The 17,392-nt window shown below is 42.1% G+C and overlaps 1 protein-coding gene across 1 annotated transcript in view; it reads right to left on the minus strand.

The window, feature by feature from the left end:
* Positions 1-17,167, minus strand: part of LOC115473996 (beta-galactosidase-like) — a 330,129-nt gene extending 312,962 nt beyond the window's left edge. Inside the window, 2 exon segments of the mRNA XM_030209251.1 lie at positions 7,367-7,536; positions 17,029-17,167. Of these exon segments, the coding sequence (XP_030065111.1) occupies positions 7,367-7,536; positions 17,029-17,088 (230 nt within the window). The 5' untranslated portion in view covers positions 17,089-17,167.
* Positions 17,168-17,392: the final 225 nt, after the last annotated feature.

Genomic DNA, 17,392 nt, shown 5'->3' on the forward strand with positions numbered 1-17,392 from the left:
ATATACAACCCAGAGTACTTCAGACAGCGTCCTATCTCAGAGATTCAGCCCATTTATTACAGATTTTGCAGGATTTTCAAATAACAAATCAGTCTCTCACTCTCGTTTCTCTGGATGTGACATCGTTATATACCAGTATTCCACATTGCTTGTAGTTTAGTGGATGGCCATCTTCAACAACTTGAAATATCTTCTGACAAAATAGCGTTCCTTAATGTCTTGACAGACATGAAGCAAAATTATTTTCAATATGATAGCAAATTGTTTCTACAGAAACATGGAATAGCCATGGGAGCAACTGTGGCTCCGACTATTGCTTGTCTGTACATGGCTAATTTTGAGGAGAAATTTGTATATCCTTCTAAATTTGCTACTAGCATTTTTCTATGGAAACGTTTCATCGATGATGTTATTCTTATATGGGCTGGTACCAGAGAGGAGCTCTTAAAAGTTTTCCATTATTTGAATTCGGTTGATAAGAACATCAAGTTTGAAGCATCTATTGGGGATCAATCTATTAATTATTTGGACATTAATATATACATTCAAGAAGGGAAGTTTATGACAGAGGTGTACCGGAAGGTAACAGATTCTAATACTTTATTACATTATCGGAGCTATCATCCGATGGCTTCGAAAAATGGTATACCCGTGGGTCAATTCTTACGAATTAAAAAATTGTCCACTTCTGAGGAGAGCTTCAAAAAAATCAGCTGCTGATTTGTATGATAGGTTCAAACGTCGAGCCTATCCTGATAAAGTCATCAAGAAAGCTTTTAAAAGAGCCACAAATGCAAATCGTTATTGGTTGGTTAATTCGCCATCGAGACCAGAGGAACGAAATGATAAACTAGTATGTGTATTGCCACATTCCTGTCAAACTACTGCGATCAGGAAGATTATCTATAAACACTGGTCTATGCTTGCGTCTCATGGATTTGATTCACAACCTATGTTTGCCTACACAAGAGATCGTAATTTAGGGGAAATTTTATCATCAGTTAACAATCCCTCATAAGTTGATGGAAATGTTGACACAAATGGACAAATGATAAACTAGTATGTGTATTGCCACATTCCTGTCAAACTACTGCGATCAGGAAGATTATCTATAAACACTGGTCTATGCTTGCGTCTCATGGATTTGATTCACAACCTATGTTTGCCTACACAAGAGATCGTAATTTAGGGGAAATTTTATCATCAGTTAACAATCCCTCATAAGTTGATGGAAATGTTGACACAAATGGACACACCAGTTGTGGGAAATGTGTATATTGTCAACATGTGTGGCACACAGATGTGGTTATCAACCCAGCTACTGGCAAGCCTTATTTCCTTAAGGGATCTACAGATTGCAACTCTTCTCAAGTGGTTTATGGTATAGTATGCCCATGTACCTTGTGGTACATTGGGCACACTACTAGAAAGATCAAACAAAGAATTGGAGAACATTTGAGCAACTTAAGAATAAAAAAGCAAGAGGCACCACTTGTAGATCATTGGCAGCGAACTCAACATGATATTAAAGATTTAAAATTTGTAGTTCTTTTACGAATTCATTTACCATTAGGAGGTAATGCATCTTGTATTCTTCTCAGAAAAGAGCAGGAGTTTATTTTTTGCTGGCAAACAGTGACCCCTAGTGGTCTGAATAAGGAAATTGAATGGCAAGCCTTGTTGTGAACTTTTCCCGCACTTACATATCAGCTGTTTTTTTCTTCAAATACTGCGCATGTGTGGGCGTTCTTTGCTGGTCTTCTCTCGGGTTGGACGGATTCCTGACCTGTTTTTGCTGTACAGTAAGTTTAAGATGGTATTTTGTAATCAAGAAATTTTTGGAATCAGTTTACAATACTAAGAAGGTTTTTATTAATTGAGTTTAGTTTTGAGGATTATAATGTATTATTTTTATAGATTAAGTTCCCCTGATGACGCCAGCTTAATGGCAAAACATGGCCTATGTTGGGAACAGGGAATTTAGAAATTCACATCACATGAACTGAGAAGAAAATGTGTTATTGGAGCCTCTGTTTTAGATCAGCGTCCAGGAAGTATAAGATGACTGGGGCGCGGATTTGAGAAGATATTCTATGAACATTTACAATTTTGCTCGCACCAGCACCCAAGCTAAGTAACTTTAAATATCTAACAGCTGTTTTCATCTTTAAGGAAAACATTTTTTTTTATTTTTTTAACATTAATATTTGGTTGGTGGTAGGACGTGCGATGATGTGAGAATGGTGTGTAAATGCTTCTCAAAACTCTGAGACACTATAGCACACCAAAAAAAACTGAGCACATTTAATTTAATTATTGATTTATTTATTATTTTTTTGTTTTTTTATTTAGTAATAAGGTTTCTGGCTGAGTTGTTGAGTATAATTATTGAAACCGATTCTTTAAGAAAACCCAGAGTTTGGACAGTATTTTATAAAGCATGTCAATTAATAAAGCGTGTTAATTAGCCTATATCAAATTTTAAAGTCCAGCTTACTTTAACCAACTTTCTCAGAATAAAAATCTAATTTAGCTTGTTTTACATTTGATTTATAAGTATTAATGCCCAGTCTCCAAGCTCTTTTATTGTCTTCAGTTTGGGATTTCAGTCACTTTCTTTCCAATTTGACAGTTTCTTTTCTCATGCAGTAAACCAGAAGTGTACCACTCTCCTTTTTTTTTTACCCCAATTTCTTCTTAATTTCAGTGATGCCATTTTATCCAAAATACCTTCACTAAGGGTTGGAATAAACTAAGGGGGTCTTTTATTAAGGCACACTAAGCGTTAGAGACGCCAATGTAATCCTATGGGCATCTCTAACGTTTAGCGCGCACCTATTTTTAGCACACCCCCAAAAACGTCAGCATGCCTTAGTAAAAGACCCCTTAGTTTATTCCAACCCAATAATATACTCACTGAAAATGCAATAATAACATATCCACCTTCTGCCAAAAAGTTGTAGAATCTATTTATCTCTTGACCAAATTGACTTTGGTTGCACTCTTGTGCGCTTTGTGGATTTTTCATTCCAATGTAACACAAATTGTAGCCTAAAGTGGTCTGACCATATTTAACAGGCACCATAAAACATCAGTAATGCTGAAAAATGGGATTCAAGAAAATCTGTACGCACATACATCTAATTGATGACACTTAATATGAGTTGAGCTTCTAGAGCAGTGTTTTTCAACCAATGTGCTATGGCTGGTCTACAGGTGTGCTGCGGGAGTTGGAGGGTTGTTCATTAGTAGGACCAGCTTAATTTGTGCTGGAAAAGAGTGTACGTTTTCAAAGTTTTCTTGTCTCTAGTGGTCGGTACCAGCAAGCAGCGATTCATACAACCTGTTTGTGCAAACCCCAGAGATTTCTCTCCAATGTAACTTCCTGCTTCCACATAGGAAGTTATGTCAAAGAAAAAAAACGTGAGACAAGCAAACTTTTAAAAGGTACATGGGGGGGGGGGGGAAGACAAGAGACAAAAGAAGATGTTCAGTTGCTGGCTAGAGAGGGAACAGGAGGGAGAGATGCTGGACTATTTGTATGGGGGTGGGGGGCAAGATTCTACCTTACCTCAAGGACAGATTGAGATTCCTCTTTCTTAGTATATGCTATAGTTTGTCCGTGTGGGCTAATGTACATTGACCAAACGGTGAAAAAAATTAAACGTCTTGCACAGCATCCGAGCAATATTAAGTTGTTAAAAGTTGAACCCCCCCCCCCCCTCTAAGTAGCACACTGGATTAGTGCCAAACATGATTTAACCGAGGTTAAAGTTTTGGTTTTGGTAAAGTTTGATTCGAGTAGGGGAGGTAACATATTGCAAAAGATGACTCAAGTTAAACTACGCGTTACATTTAATTGGAAAACAGTGAGCTCTACAGGACTTAACAAGGAGGTGGAGTGGGCTTGTTTATAAACGGGCTCCCCCTGCCCTCTGGTTAAGGGTTATACCTATTTTGTGCATGCACCGCATCTTAGAGTGATCAGGCACAATTCTCACGACAGTCGTTTGGAACCCCATCTGTGCAATGCCAAACTGATATTAAAGATTTGCAAGGTATGTTAATTATAATTGGTAGTATTAGGAATGTAGTTTTCAAAGAAGTGTGTATCTTTTAGAAGCAAAATTCTCTCCTCACTCTAATTTATGCTTTAGTCACCGCCCCTGAAGACGCGACTCTGCAAAACACAAATTGGTGTTAGGTGCCGACGATTTGTGTGCTTGAGAATGTTGAATTTCTGTTACATCTAAAGGAAGGAAGAAGGCTTATTCATAAGTTTGGCGGCCCGTTGTAGTACATGCTGCAAGAAGGAACTGGTTTTTATCCATTGGTTTTTCGTCAACTTGACACAGCTCAGGATACTTATTGAACTCTGTGCTGCGAGAATGATCGGTATGCAGCAACATGTGAACACCACCAGCTCAGCGTTGAAGATTTGGTGAACGATTTGTAGTAGATCTCGCTCTACAAATTTTCTGGATAAGACTATGTTGAGTGGGAGGTTATGGTTATGCTGTTTAATATCCACATGTTGGAGCATTAAAAATTCCTGCGCTGTGTGTTGTGTGATAATGTGTGAATGAGTTGCGATTGATATTTGAGAACAGTGGAGAGGGTATTGGGTTTTATAAAGGGATTTGTATTTTGTATTGGAGCACTTTAGAAGTGTAATAAAGCTTTTTCGATTAGCAGTTTAAAGTGGTTAGTGGTTACTTTGTGTATAGTGCAATGGATTATGCATGAGATCTACTTACATACAATGCATGCAAACAGATCTCATGCATATTCACTGGGGAAATCCTGAAAATTCAACTGGACTACGGCCTTCAAGGACAAAGGTTGCCTATCCCTGGGGTAGCAGCTGCTATTTATCTTGGCACTACAAGATAAGTCTGTCTGGCAAGCTGCAATTCAAACAACTTTTTGGAAACACTGACATTTATATAGTTGGGTCTCTCTAGCAGGCTATGGAGGAGGCCAAACGCTCACTGTGCTATTGAAAGCTATCTAGATTATAAACCTTTTTGCTTAGATATGGAAAGGGAGGGGTGCTGGGAATGAATTAAAGTGGGAATTCTTGCATGTGTTATCTGTCTAAGATGGTAGAGTACAAAATGAGACAACACTAAAAAATAGTCTTAAGGAGTGATATCAATTTGCAGTATGAACGAAATGTGTGCATGCTGGATGGGCCACATGGGTTTTTTTTCTCCCCACTGTCATCTACAGTTTCAACCAACATATACAACAGTACCAGGTCCATGAAATTTTCATCAGTACAGTCATTCTCCCTATCATGAAAATATAAATAGGCTGCAGCATTTGAGGAGAGAGGGGTCCTTTTACTAAGCAGCTGTAAAAAGTGGCCTGTGATAGTGTAGGCGCGTGTTTTGGGCGCATGCCTGGCCAATTTTTACCATGTCTGCAAAAAAGGGACCTTTTTTTTTTTTTTTTTTTAATTCTTTTAATGGGACGAGAAAAGGGTAAGCAGTCAAACAAACCAGCACATGCCTAAAACCAGTATGAGCTCTTAACGTCAGCCATTGATTTAGCGGTAAGGGCTTATGCGCAGTGACCAATCGGCACGCACCAACTGCTGATTACCGTCGGAAAAGCTGTGCATGGGAAGAAATAAATAAATCATCCAGGTGTTATGGGCATATGGACAAAATCTGAAATTACCGCCCTGGGGGGGGGGGGGGGGGTAGTAGCCTGGTGGTAGTCTCATTTTGAAGGCTTTTTTTTCTTTGTTTTATTGGAGATACAGGAGTATTACTGGCCATACAGTCAGAACCAGCAGACGAACACTGACACAGCAAATGCTCAAATCAAACCAAACCAAGCAAAGTCATATAAAGAAAGTTCTGATAACTACTATCTCTTGATGCAGAGGACCAAACACATTCCTCTCCCCCCCCCCCCAAAAAAAAAAAAAAAACACTCCTAATTTTGCGATTACATTATTTTCCCATTTTTCTAGTTTTGTGTGTGTCACAAAAGGTGCAGGCACATTTTGGAAATATCCACGGCCCCTACTCCCTTTGCTGCTCTGCAATTTCCTGGGGTGCCCAGCTAGTCCATCTATCACTTGGAGGAAGAGACCTTGGATCAACACAGCATCTCCATCCCCTACCAGATCTCCTGCAGGGCTGGGTAAAGGGTAAAGTTGGTACTAAACTGGGACACAATATAAGATATCCAAACTGAGCAGCACACAATACAGTGTTAAGCACAAGTATCCACTGTATGAAGTGTCCCACCTAGACTGCTACACTGAACCCTAGAGCAACACTAACCCTTCCCTCCTTGTCTTCCTCCCCACCCCACCAATCCTTACTGGGGTTCCTGGTGTCTAGTGGGAGTAGAAACAATGCCCACTCGCTACTGCTCTTATAGCACCAAGTTCCAAAACAGACACTGTGACCCTGAGTAGAATCTTGCAAGATTACTGCAAGGGGTTGGGCTGTCAAATAAGGGAATACGAAAGTCCAAGAGGGGTGGGGAGAGGAGATCATTGCTAGTGATTTTAGATGCTTGTAAATATTTCATAAATTCTGTCCTGGTTCCCATTCTGCAACTCCCTCTTCCTGTAGTTCTTCTCTCTGTCCTATTATAAGACTTCTGGGCACAACCTATTCAGCTTGACATTATACATAAGATCCTTACTTTGTCCTTCAAGGTCTTACATAAAGATATCCCCCTTTACCTGGCCTCCTTCATTACTTCCTATAGACCAGCTAGGGCTCTTTGCTCTTCCGCTATCCATCAACTCACTATCCCCGCCTTTATTTGCAACCAGACTGGAACCCACTTGCCACTCTTTTCAGTAGCACATTTTCTCTGGAATTCTCTCCCCCAAGCAATACATGCGGAATTATCTGAACTGCATTTTAGGAGGCTTCTGAAAGCCCATCTGTTCTCTCGGACGTTTGCTGGCTAATACTACTCTCGGCCTCCTGGGAAAGGTCGATCTGGCAGCGATTACATCTTTTTTTTTTTTCCTCTTCTCTCCCCCCTCTTCTACCCTCTCTTTCTACTGTCCTATATATTGTTGTAGTTCTTTTCCATTTCTTTTTTGGACTGTAAGTCACTTTGACTGTTTGTTGAATGGCAGTATATAAATAATGCAATAAACAGCTAGTGATAATTGTTTCATATAGTTTTGTAAATGAAATGACAGGATAGATATCCATTTATGAACAGCAAGTGCTATTGAGCAGTAGTGCACACCATTAGAAACTTTGCTCCTGCAAACACTGGAAACTAAACAAAATGAAAATGTTTGGCCTGCACAGCTCTACTACTGACATTAACAGAGAGAATGAAGAGAAAACAAGATGGTGCATAGACCACACAGACTCACAACTGGATGGCATCTAGCCCGGCCATTTTCATCTTCAAGAGCCGGTCTTTCCAGTAAAATCTCGGCACACGAGAGTAGTGAATGCTGCCTGAGATGTAGCGGAAAGGCTGCCCATCCTTCCGGAAGCAGTTACTGTTGTAGTCAATCTCAAAAGTCCTCTGCAGAGCAGCCTGTGTACAAGGAATGAAATGTATCTCACAGTTAGCTCCTGAATCTGACAGTTAACAGAGCAACTCCAGTGCAGATCTTCTGACTAGGACATCCTGTCCTCAGGGGGCAACTGGATCACAGTGCTCACAACAAACAGGCAGCCTAGATTAAAAACAGAACATTATCTATCCAGAGATGGATGGATATGTGCATGAAATATAAAGATGCTTTTAGCTCTTTTCTACAACTATGTCTATGACCCACCAAAAATACCCCAAGCACAAAATGCACTTAGAGAAACTAGCTTAAGTGCTTAGGCAGGGTCATGCATTTGGGTTGCAAAATGCAAGGGGGCTATACAGAATTTCACAGACCCACCATCAACTGCAAGGCAGACACCAAAAGGCCATGAAAAAAATGTGCACTCAGTGAATTTGTTAAGGTACTAACATAGTAGATGATGGAGATAAAGACCTACATGGTCCATCCAACATATACATACTAGTCTTGAACCGTCTATGCCATTTTCAGGGCACAGACCACAGACGTCTGATCCGCACAGGCTTAATTTTCAACTGCTAGAGATGCCATACATGCCAGCCCAACCAGATCTATCCATCCATATTCGGGACACATAGACTTCTGCCCAGCACTAGTCTTACTTTCTAACTACTGGATTTGCTGCTTAAGCACATCTAAGTTGTTTTGATGTTATTCTCTTTCATTTGAGGAACGCTTTGTGCTTATCCCATACAGTTTTTAATTCCATCACAATGTTCATCTCCACCAGCTCCCACAGGAGGGCATTCCAGGCATATACCACCCTTTACATAAAAAAGTACTTCCTAACATTACTTTTAATCAGCCCCCTACCCCCCACCCCCGTAACCAGATTTTATAGTTTAAATATTTAGCTCACACCTATTTTTAGTAGTAGCTCAAGATGAGTTACATTCAGGTACACTAGCTATTTCCCTGTCCCCAGAGGGTTCACAATCTTAAGTTTGTACTTGAGGCAATGGAGGGTTAAGCGTCTTGCCTATGATCCCAAGCAGCTGCAGTGGGATTTGAACCAGGGCATGTGGAATTCTAGCCTTGTTACATGTTTTTAACGGGAATCATCCTAGCTCAATTGTTAGAGAATGTGTATCACAAAACAGGAGAGTACACGGTTTATACAGAGATTCTGTCTCACCCTGCAATGAGCCAAGGCTTCACTCCCGCATACAGTTTCATACTCAGGAATGCTGCAATAGCTACAGTGGAAGAAGAAGATGGGAGTGTGGAGCATACACAGTTAGTCGTTTTGGGGTGTAACTGGGAATGTGACATTTTAGCATAGATTACAGAAAAGCGTGACACAGTCACGTTTTGGTATCTCATAGTGTCTGGAAATTGTGTTCCCTTTATTTACAGGCCCAAAATCATAATGCCCAAATAATAACAGAACTCCACAGTCAAAGGTATTATAAAAATAGAAGATAGATTGCTTATTAAATTTACAATAGCAGCAAAAACTGTGAAAAAGATGCAAGAATGACAATACAGATGGTCTATAAATGCACATAAATCCCTAAGCTAGGCTTCTAATAAGGCCAGCTAACCCCATAGTACTATACAGCAATTAGATGGCAGCTATATAACCTGAATGTTGATGAAGCTAGGCGCCCAGCAGGTGGCAGAGTGTTCCTCATATAGGCCAGACAGCAGAGCAGGGCTGCAACTCAGATGGAATGCAAAAAAACAAACAAACCCTTTTATCTTAGTTTTCAGCCCTTTTTATGGAGAAAGCACAAGCATCAGCTAGTGCACTGACCAACATTGGAACACGAGTTCCACTGTCACACTTCGTGGCACGCTGGAGGGCAACTTTATGAAACAATGACCTTATGGTTAACAATATGTTTTTCTTGAGTGAAAATGAGCCTTAAAGTCTGTAACCACGTGTGAATTACCCTCGTGGTGAGGTAATGTTGTTGTTATTCTCCTTAGCCTTAGTAATGTTTTGCAATGTCCTTGCAAGTATGAAGCCTGACCAGCAACAGGTTTTAGAAGTGAAAGATGAGTTTCCAGAGTCTGTATATTTAAAGTCCGGTTGGTAATGCTGGATAGTGCCATGTATTAATTCTATATAGCTTTGTTATATAGTGGCATTCAGTGCTGCATATAGGTCCAGATGCTCAAAATTCTGGCGCTGGAACAGTGCAGAAAACCTCCCTAATGCTTAATGCTAATGAGATGCAAATATAGGCGTGCTCATAGCATTGAGAATTAGGGAGTTTGGCGGGAGGATAGCGTCTGGCACACATGCTCAAAAGTTGTGCATTAAGCACAGGTCTTGCATACCCAGAAAACATCTAGGAAAGAAGTCCCCCTCCCTAACTACCAAACTCCTGGTGGTCCGGTGGGACCCCTGGCCAGCCCCCCTCCATCAACAAGACTACCCTGATGCCCTACCTTGAAGAAAGAGCTTGCATGCACCCTTACCACACTAATTCATACCAAAGACTGGAAGGAGATGCCATCAATTTTTTTGCTCTAGAGCCACTCCTACAGAGACACAGCCACCAGATGAAACACACTGAAATGAATGTTCATGTTCGATTGGTAGGTACTTCAAATGTGCAAGTTGGACAGGGCCATTAATTCATTTTTATGAGACTAAGGGCTCCTTTTACTAAACCACACTAGTGATTCCCAGCAGCCTTGCATTTGACACATCGGAATTGCTAGCACATTTTAGTAAAAGAAGGACCTGTGTGAACGTATTTTAACAATTTATAAACCACACTGATCACAGTTCTAGGTGGCTAACAAAACTCTAAAGTTTATATTTTAAAAACCTACATAATAAAATTAACACTTATGCCTATGTTTTTTTGTTTTAGGATTTTATTGCTTTAAAAAAATTGTCATTTTAAATTAGTGATTATTTTTTTAATCCACTTTGATCTGAAAGTATCCTAGTACTTCACTGCTGCACTTAGAACTGATAAGATTGGACAGTAACAAAGGCTTTTGCTTCCAAGAAGAGGAAGTTGCTATGTCACATGCACTCAGACCACACAGCCAGGCATTTCAGACTTGTGATGGAAAGTTAATAGAGAACTGTATAAGAATTTTACACATTGTCGGTTGGAGTATTTGGAAAATCAAGTTAGGACACATAATTTGAGACTGCTCAACTTTCCCAGGTCGCCTCTGATTTCACCTGTAGACATGGTTAAGAAATATTTGATTGAAACCCTGGGGATGTCAGGTGATTCTTTACCTCCCATAATTCGAGCCCAGTATTTCCTGGTCACAGTAAAATTTCCTGATAAGATTTCTCCAGATCAAGCTGGAGATGGTATGAACCTCACATCCTTTTTGGAATTATCATTGGAAGTAATTACACACAGAACTACTATAGTGGTATCTTTCACACTGGAGATGGATCGCAATGCTGTTTTGAAGCTTTCATTTAGTCATTTAGATACGTTGGTTTTTGGTTCTAAAGTTAGGATATTTGTTGATCTCTCAAAAGAAACACACAGAAAATGCGTAAGGCCTTTTTGGCCTTCCGACCTTGGGCACCAATTTTGTATTGAAATTTCCTTGTTTATGTTTTGTGTTATTTCAGGGCAAACAGTTTCAATTTTTTTAACCTAAGCAACTGGAGGATTTTCTTGTAGCTAAAGGAGGAATAAGTATCATGGTATAGTCTCAAACGAACAAACAGGCTGGGGAACAATGTATGGGTACGCGATAATCGAATGATATATCTTTTTCTTGTTTTTCTTCTATTTTCTTAAAATTCTTGGATCCTACAATATTGTGGACGAAAGTGCTTTTCTTTTTCCTATTTATATTACTACTAGTAAAAAAGGCCCGTTTCTGTTAGAAATGAAACGGGCGCTAGCAAGGTTTTCCTCGTAGTGTGTATGTGATTGTGTGAGAGAGAGTGAATGTGCGAGTGTTTGTATGTGACAGAGAGAGACTGAGACTGGGTGCGAGTGTGCCCGTGAGAATCAGAGTGTGTGCCAGGGGCCCCTCCCTCCCCCTCCCTCCCTCCGAATTCCAGGGTCATCCCCCTTCCCTCCCTCAGAGTTTCTCCCCGACGTACAGGGCTATATGTGCAGTTACTCGAGGCTGGACTTAAAAACCTCCTTGAACTTGATAGTGCAAAACCTGGCATCGTCTGTCCCGGGTAGGAGAAGTTCAGAGCACAGTTCTGCTGGCCCATCTGTGTCTTTTGTGAGTAGAACCACCTTTCTTGTGCTCCGATCTTCAGCTCAGGCAATTCTTTGTTCAGAGGATCCAGTTGTTTGTTAAAAGTTTGTGACTCAGTCCCATTTAGCATAGTGAGAGAACAGAAGTGGCTGTAGAATGTGGGTGTAGTGCTCCCATTGACAGCCAGCAGCACAGAAAAAGAAACGATTAGGGGTAGAGGATGTGTGAAGAAGAGAAGATCTGCAGCTGACTGTGTGTCAGGACCAAAACTGTCTCCCAGCCTTCTTTTGCCATTAGCATCACAAGTGATCAAAGTTTATGTATAGGTACAGAGAAAAAAATGGGAAACAATAGAATTCCCCTCACCAGTTAGCCAAAGTCCCTGCAGAGGTGTGGTCGACTTTTTTTTTTTGCCATTTTGATTAGTTTCAGGAGTCCTCTGACTGCTCCTCCCCGTCATTCAACCTGCACCATGCTCTCTTCTAGTAGCTTAGCTGAACCTTACCCATCCTGTTGTTATTGAAAGAAACTGTCTCGCCCTGAAGGAGGACAGAGCTTATTGATTGGCTGATTCCTGTTAGTAGGTGGATCCTATCTTAGCATTTTGCTACGACTGTTCAAGTGTCCTTCTATGAAACAGCATGCCCTCAACAACGACGGGCTTTTAGATTGTCTGGTTGCTGAGGAGGCGGGTCTTATTGTAACAGTAGTAAAAGAGGGTGGGGCCCGGAGCTATTTCCCCCCCCCCCCCCGCCTCCCTCCCTGCCAACCCCTTCGTTGTTCTGCCATTGCTCCGCCCTCGAGGGCGGGGCCGAGCGATTTTGGTGGCTTCTCCACCACGAACCTTCGAACCTTTTTGAAGGAAGTCAGGGCTTGGCTTCACTGACGTCAGTGTCTTCAGAACGTTGAGGGTGAGTTTTATTATAGTAGATGTGTAAATTGTATTGTATATATTTCCAATTTCTATTTTATCTCATTTGTTTGTGGGATATATTTGTTAAAATAATTTAATATCCCCCCCCCCCCCCCAACTCCAAAAGCCCTCACCATCAGGGCTTTTTAAAACAGAATTACACAGCTAACATGTTAAAATATAATGACAATGTTGCCAGCAATCTAAATATTATGGCGCCATCTTGTGGATTGACTGGAACAGCCAATTTAGAGTGCCAAGTAATCATTCAGCCGCTAATGGGCAGATAATCAAATTCCCCATACTGTTCCAAACAGCGCTGAAAAATGAGTGCCAAAAGTGCCTGGAGAATTAAAGCCCAGATGATCTAAACTAGTAGAATGCAAATCTATGAATTTATGGTGAGAATACTAAAAGGAAACTTTAAGACATCTATATATATAAAACTCACCCTCAACTTTCTGAAGACAGTGACGTCAGTGAAACCAAGCCCTGACTTCCTTCAAAAAGGTTCGTGGTGGTGAAGCCACCAAAATCGCTCCGGGCCCCACCCTCGAGGGCGGAGCAATGGCAGAACAATGAAGGGGTTGGCAGGGAGGGAGGCAGGGAGGAAATCACTACGGGCCCCGCCCTCGAGGGCGAAGCAATGGCTGAACAACTAAGGGGTTGGCAGGGAGGGAGGGAGGCGGGAAATCGCTACGGGCCCCGCCCTCGCGTCAAACGTCATGACGTTGAGGGCGGAGCAATGCCACAACAACGAAGGGGTGCTAGCGCCCGTTTCATTTGCTCAGAAACGGGCCTCTTTTACTAGTGATTAAATATTTTGACACCCACCAAACAGGACTTAACGAAGATTTAGGTTTTCTAGCCCATTATAAACCTAAAATTCTACTGCTTTGTCACCCTCTTATCATGCATATCTCCCTGTCTCTCATCCAACCTACCCCATCCGCTTCCTGTGAGGCTGTCATTGGAATGCTTTGATGTTTCACTTATATATACACTGTTATTTATCAACATTTGCTCATTTCTGATCTGATGAAGAAGGGTTACTTTCAAAAGCTAATCAAAAAATGTATTAAGTTAATCCAATAAAAAAAATGCATCATTTTATTTTCTATGTTTTATTTTCTTTCTACTGATTACCTTTAAAAGTGGACTAACAAGTGGAGGAGTGGCCTAGTGGTTAGGGTGGTGGACTTTGGTCCTGGGGAACTGAGGAACTGAGTTCGATTCCCACTTCAGGCACAGGCAGCTCCTTGTGACTCTGGGCAAGTCACTTAACCCTCCATTGCCCCATGTAAGCCACATTGAGCCTGCCATGAATGGGAAAGCGCGGGGTACAAATGTAACAACAACAATATAGTCTGAATTACATTTAATTAGTTTCTAAGAAGCAAACCCTAAATTGCAAATTACAACAGTCAAAAGCTCATTATATTCATCTGATATCCCTAGTGCCTTAAGAAGTTTTAATTAAACAACTCTATAATATTAAGATGCAGACAGCAGTCCAGCAGCGAGAAGGGTGCTATCCAGTCTTTCGTGTGCTTGATGCAAAGAGCTCCTAGCTCTCAGAGAACGAGTCCTGCTAGAGTAGCAGGCTTGGTGGAGCTGAGGGAGACAGAGAGGTACATAGAGGAGGCCTATAGGGATGTTGTAGAGAAGTCCCACCTCCAATCTGGCAGCCCCTGTGCTGCCTTGGAGGAGGGAGGCCTCCTAAAAATGACAGCATCACCCTGGTGAGGCTGGAAGTAATCCTGTAGACAGGACCAGAACACCAGGGAATGCAAAATCCTCTCGCACCAAGGATGTCTCTCCAGGAGCTACTGCCCAGGTAGGAAGGGTTAGGACAGCTGTTGTAGTTGGTGAATCGATTATTAGGCATGTAGATAGCTGGGTGGCTGCTGGACGCGAGGATTACCTGGTCTCTTGCCTGCCTGGTGCGAAGGTGGCAGACCTCACACATCACCTAGATAGGATTTTAGATAGTGCTGGGGAGCAGCAGGCTGTCTTGGTACATGTGGGTACCAATGACATAGGAAAATGTAGGAGAGAGGTTCTGGAAGCCAAATTTAGGCTCTTAGGTAGAAAGCTCAAATCCAGAACCTCTGGGTAGCATTTTCTGAAGTGCAACCCGTTACACTCGCAGGCCCCAAGAGACAGGCAGAGCTCTGGAGTCTCAATGCGTGGATGAGATGATGGTGCAGGGAGGAAGGTTTTAGGTTTCTTAGGAACTAGGCAAAAGAATTGTTTGGACCGCTAGATGATCAGGGAAGACCAAGCCGTAGTGGAGAGATTAAATTCAATCTTTGCTTCGGTCTTCACCTAGGAAGATTTGGGAGGGATACCGGTGCCAGAAATGGTATTCGAAACTGACGAGTCGTAGAAACTGAATGAAATCTCTATAAACCTACAGGATATAATGGGGCAATTTGACAAATTGAAGAGTAACAAATCTCCTGGACCGGATGGTATTCATCCCAGAGTACTGATAGAATTGAAAAATGAACTGGCGGAACTATTGTTAGTAATATGTAAATTATCTTTAAAATCAAGCGTGGTACTGGAAGATTTGAGAGTAGCCAATGTAACGCCGATATTTTAAAAAGGTTCCTGAGGGGACCCGAGAAATTATAGACCAGTGAGCCTGACGTTGGCTCCAGGCATAATGGTAGAGACTATTATAAAGAACAAAATTACAGAGCATATTCAAAAGCATGGATTAATGAGACAAAGCCAGCATGGATTTAGTGAAGAGAAATCTTGCCTCATCAATCTATTACATTTCTTTGAAGAGGTAAACAAACATGTGGATAAAGGCGAGCTGGTTGATATTGTGTATCTGGATTTTCAAAAGGCGTTTGACAAAGTACCTCATGAAAGACTCCAGAAGAAATTGGAGAGTCATGGGATAGAGATAGCAGTGGGGTAGGGCGGGGTGGTGGGGGAGGTCCGCCCCAGGTGCACGCTGCTGGAGGGTGCACAGAGCAGCTGCGCGCCTGTTGGCTCGCTGGCTCCCTGCTCCCTCTGCCCCGGTTACTTCCTGTTCCGGGGCAGAGGGAGCCGACAAGCGCGCAGCTGCTCTCTGCACCCTCCAGCAGCCAAGAATGCACCCGGGGAGGGGGGGGGGGCTTGATGCGCCAGGGAGGGGGGGCTTGATGCGCAGCAGTGATCCGCCCCGGGTGGCAGCTGACCTAGGATCGCCACTGGGAAGTAGTGTCCTATTGTGGATTAAAAACTGGTTAAAACATAGAAAACAGAGTAGGGTTAAACGGTCAGTATTCTCAAAGGATAAGGGTAGAAAGTGGGGTTCCTCAGGGGTCTGTGCTGGGACCGCTACTTTTTAACATACTTATAGATTATTTAGAGATGGGCGAAACTAGTGAGGTAATTAAATTTGCTGACGATACAAAGTTATTTCAACACCCTTACGCCTGCTCTGACCTGACATTATTTTTTGCAGCGTAAAGCAGTTTTGTTTCAGGTGCTCTTTTCTGTGCATTAAGGAGGAATACAAAATTACCTCATTAACATGAGCTTGACTACATTAGCATGCTACTTGCGCTGTTCAGCTGCGTGCTCATCTGTGCCCGCACTCTGAGCCTCTGAACATTCTACGCAAGTGCAGGCGCTAGTACAGCACTGACATCTAGCACCCACATTTACTTTTCAGCATCAGGGCCTTAATCCTCTATTGCCTCAAGAAAGTGTTTCTAACACACTTTGAATTATTACTGTAAAAAAAGTGCGAGTTCAATCCAATCTGACTTTAGGCCAAGTTTGTCACCTGAGTAACATGAGTCATATGATCATGGCCTCACCATGTTTAACAGACGTAACATTTACTGCCCTATACTAGTGCATTCAGCGAGTACTTCCACTGGTAAATCGTATTCTAGTAGGTAACTAAAGGGTATAAAATGCCATACTAACATTAAGAGATACCCTTCCTTATTTGTTCCCTGCACATGGGGGAGGACTGCAGGGAAACAAAAAGGGAACAGAGTAGATCTCGATTCCAGCCTCATCCCTGCAGCCTGCCTGGGAAGACAAGTATGGGGGCTAATGCAGACAGAGCAGGGGGCTGTTCTTTACGTGACAGTCACGATACATGCACGAACCCACTGCACCAAAGCCTAGGATATCCCCGAAAAGCAATTCCGGTAAGCTCTGCAGATCAATTTTTTTCCGGAACAAGTCCCCCATTAAAAGGGACAGTTACAAACACTGCACCCTGGTGTATATTCTGTTTATGCTGTCTCAGTACCAGGTTATACAGCTTCGTGAAGCACTGTAAAACCCAACAGAAGTGGACATATCATGCAAAGCAGCACTGCACGCTTCTGGAAGCCCAAGCTGGATGGTAGGGACCGGGAATACTTACTGCTGAAGAGATAAAAAAGAGCAGCAACCAAGTTGGGATAGGAAGTGGCGACGGTACCATGTCCAGAACCAGCTACAACACCAGTCCAACAGCAAGCCGAAATCAGAAGATTAAAGAAGTCACGTTCACGTTGCCATCCAGGAACTAAAACACAGATTGGGCGGGGAAACAAGACCAAGCCCCGCCTCCGACAGTACTCAAGACCAAAGAAGTTGGAGAAAGAACAGGAGACGACATGACATCACACTGTTGAAGCCGGTTCCCCGCAGTCGCCATATTAGTACACCCAAAGCAGGTAAAAGACGAATACAGCAGGATCCTCCCGGACTCAATTACACAACCTTTAAAAGTTAATTTTTTTCTT

The sequence above is a fragment of the Microcaecilia unicolor genome, chromosome 1 (assembly GCF_901765095.1).
Source record: "Microcaecilia unicolor chromosome 1, aMicUni1.1, whole genome shotgun sequence".
Classification (NCBI taxonomy): Eukaryota; Metazoa; Chordata; class Amphibia; order Gymnophiona; family Siphonopidae; genus Microcaecilia; species Microcaecilia unicolor.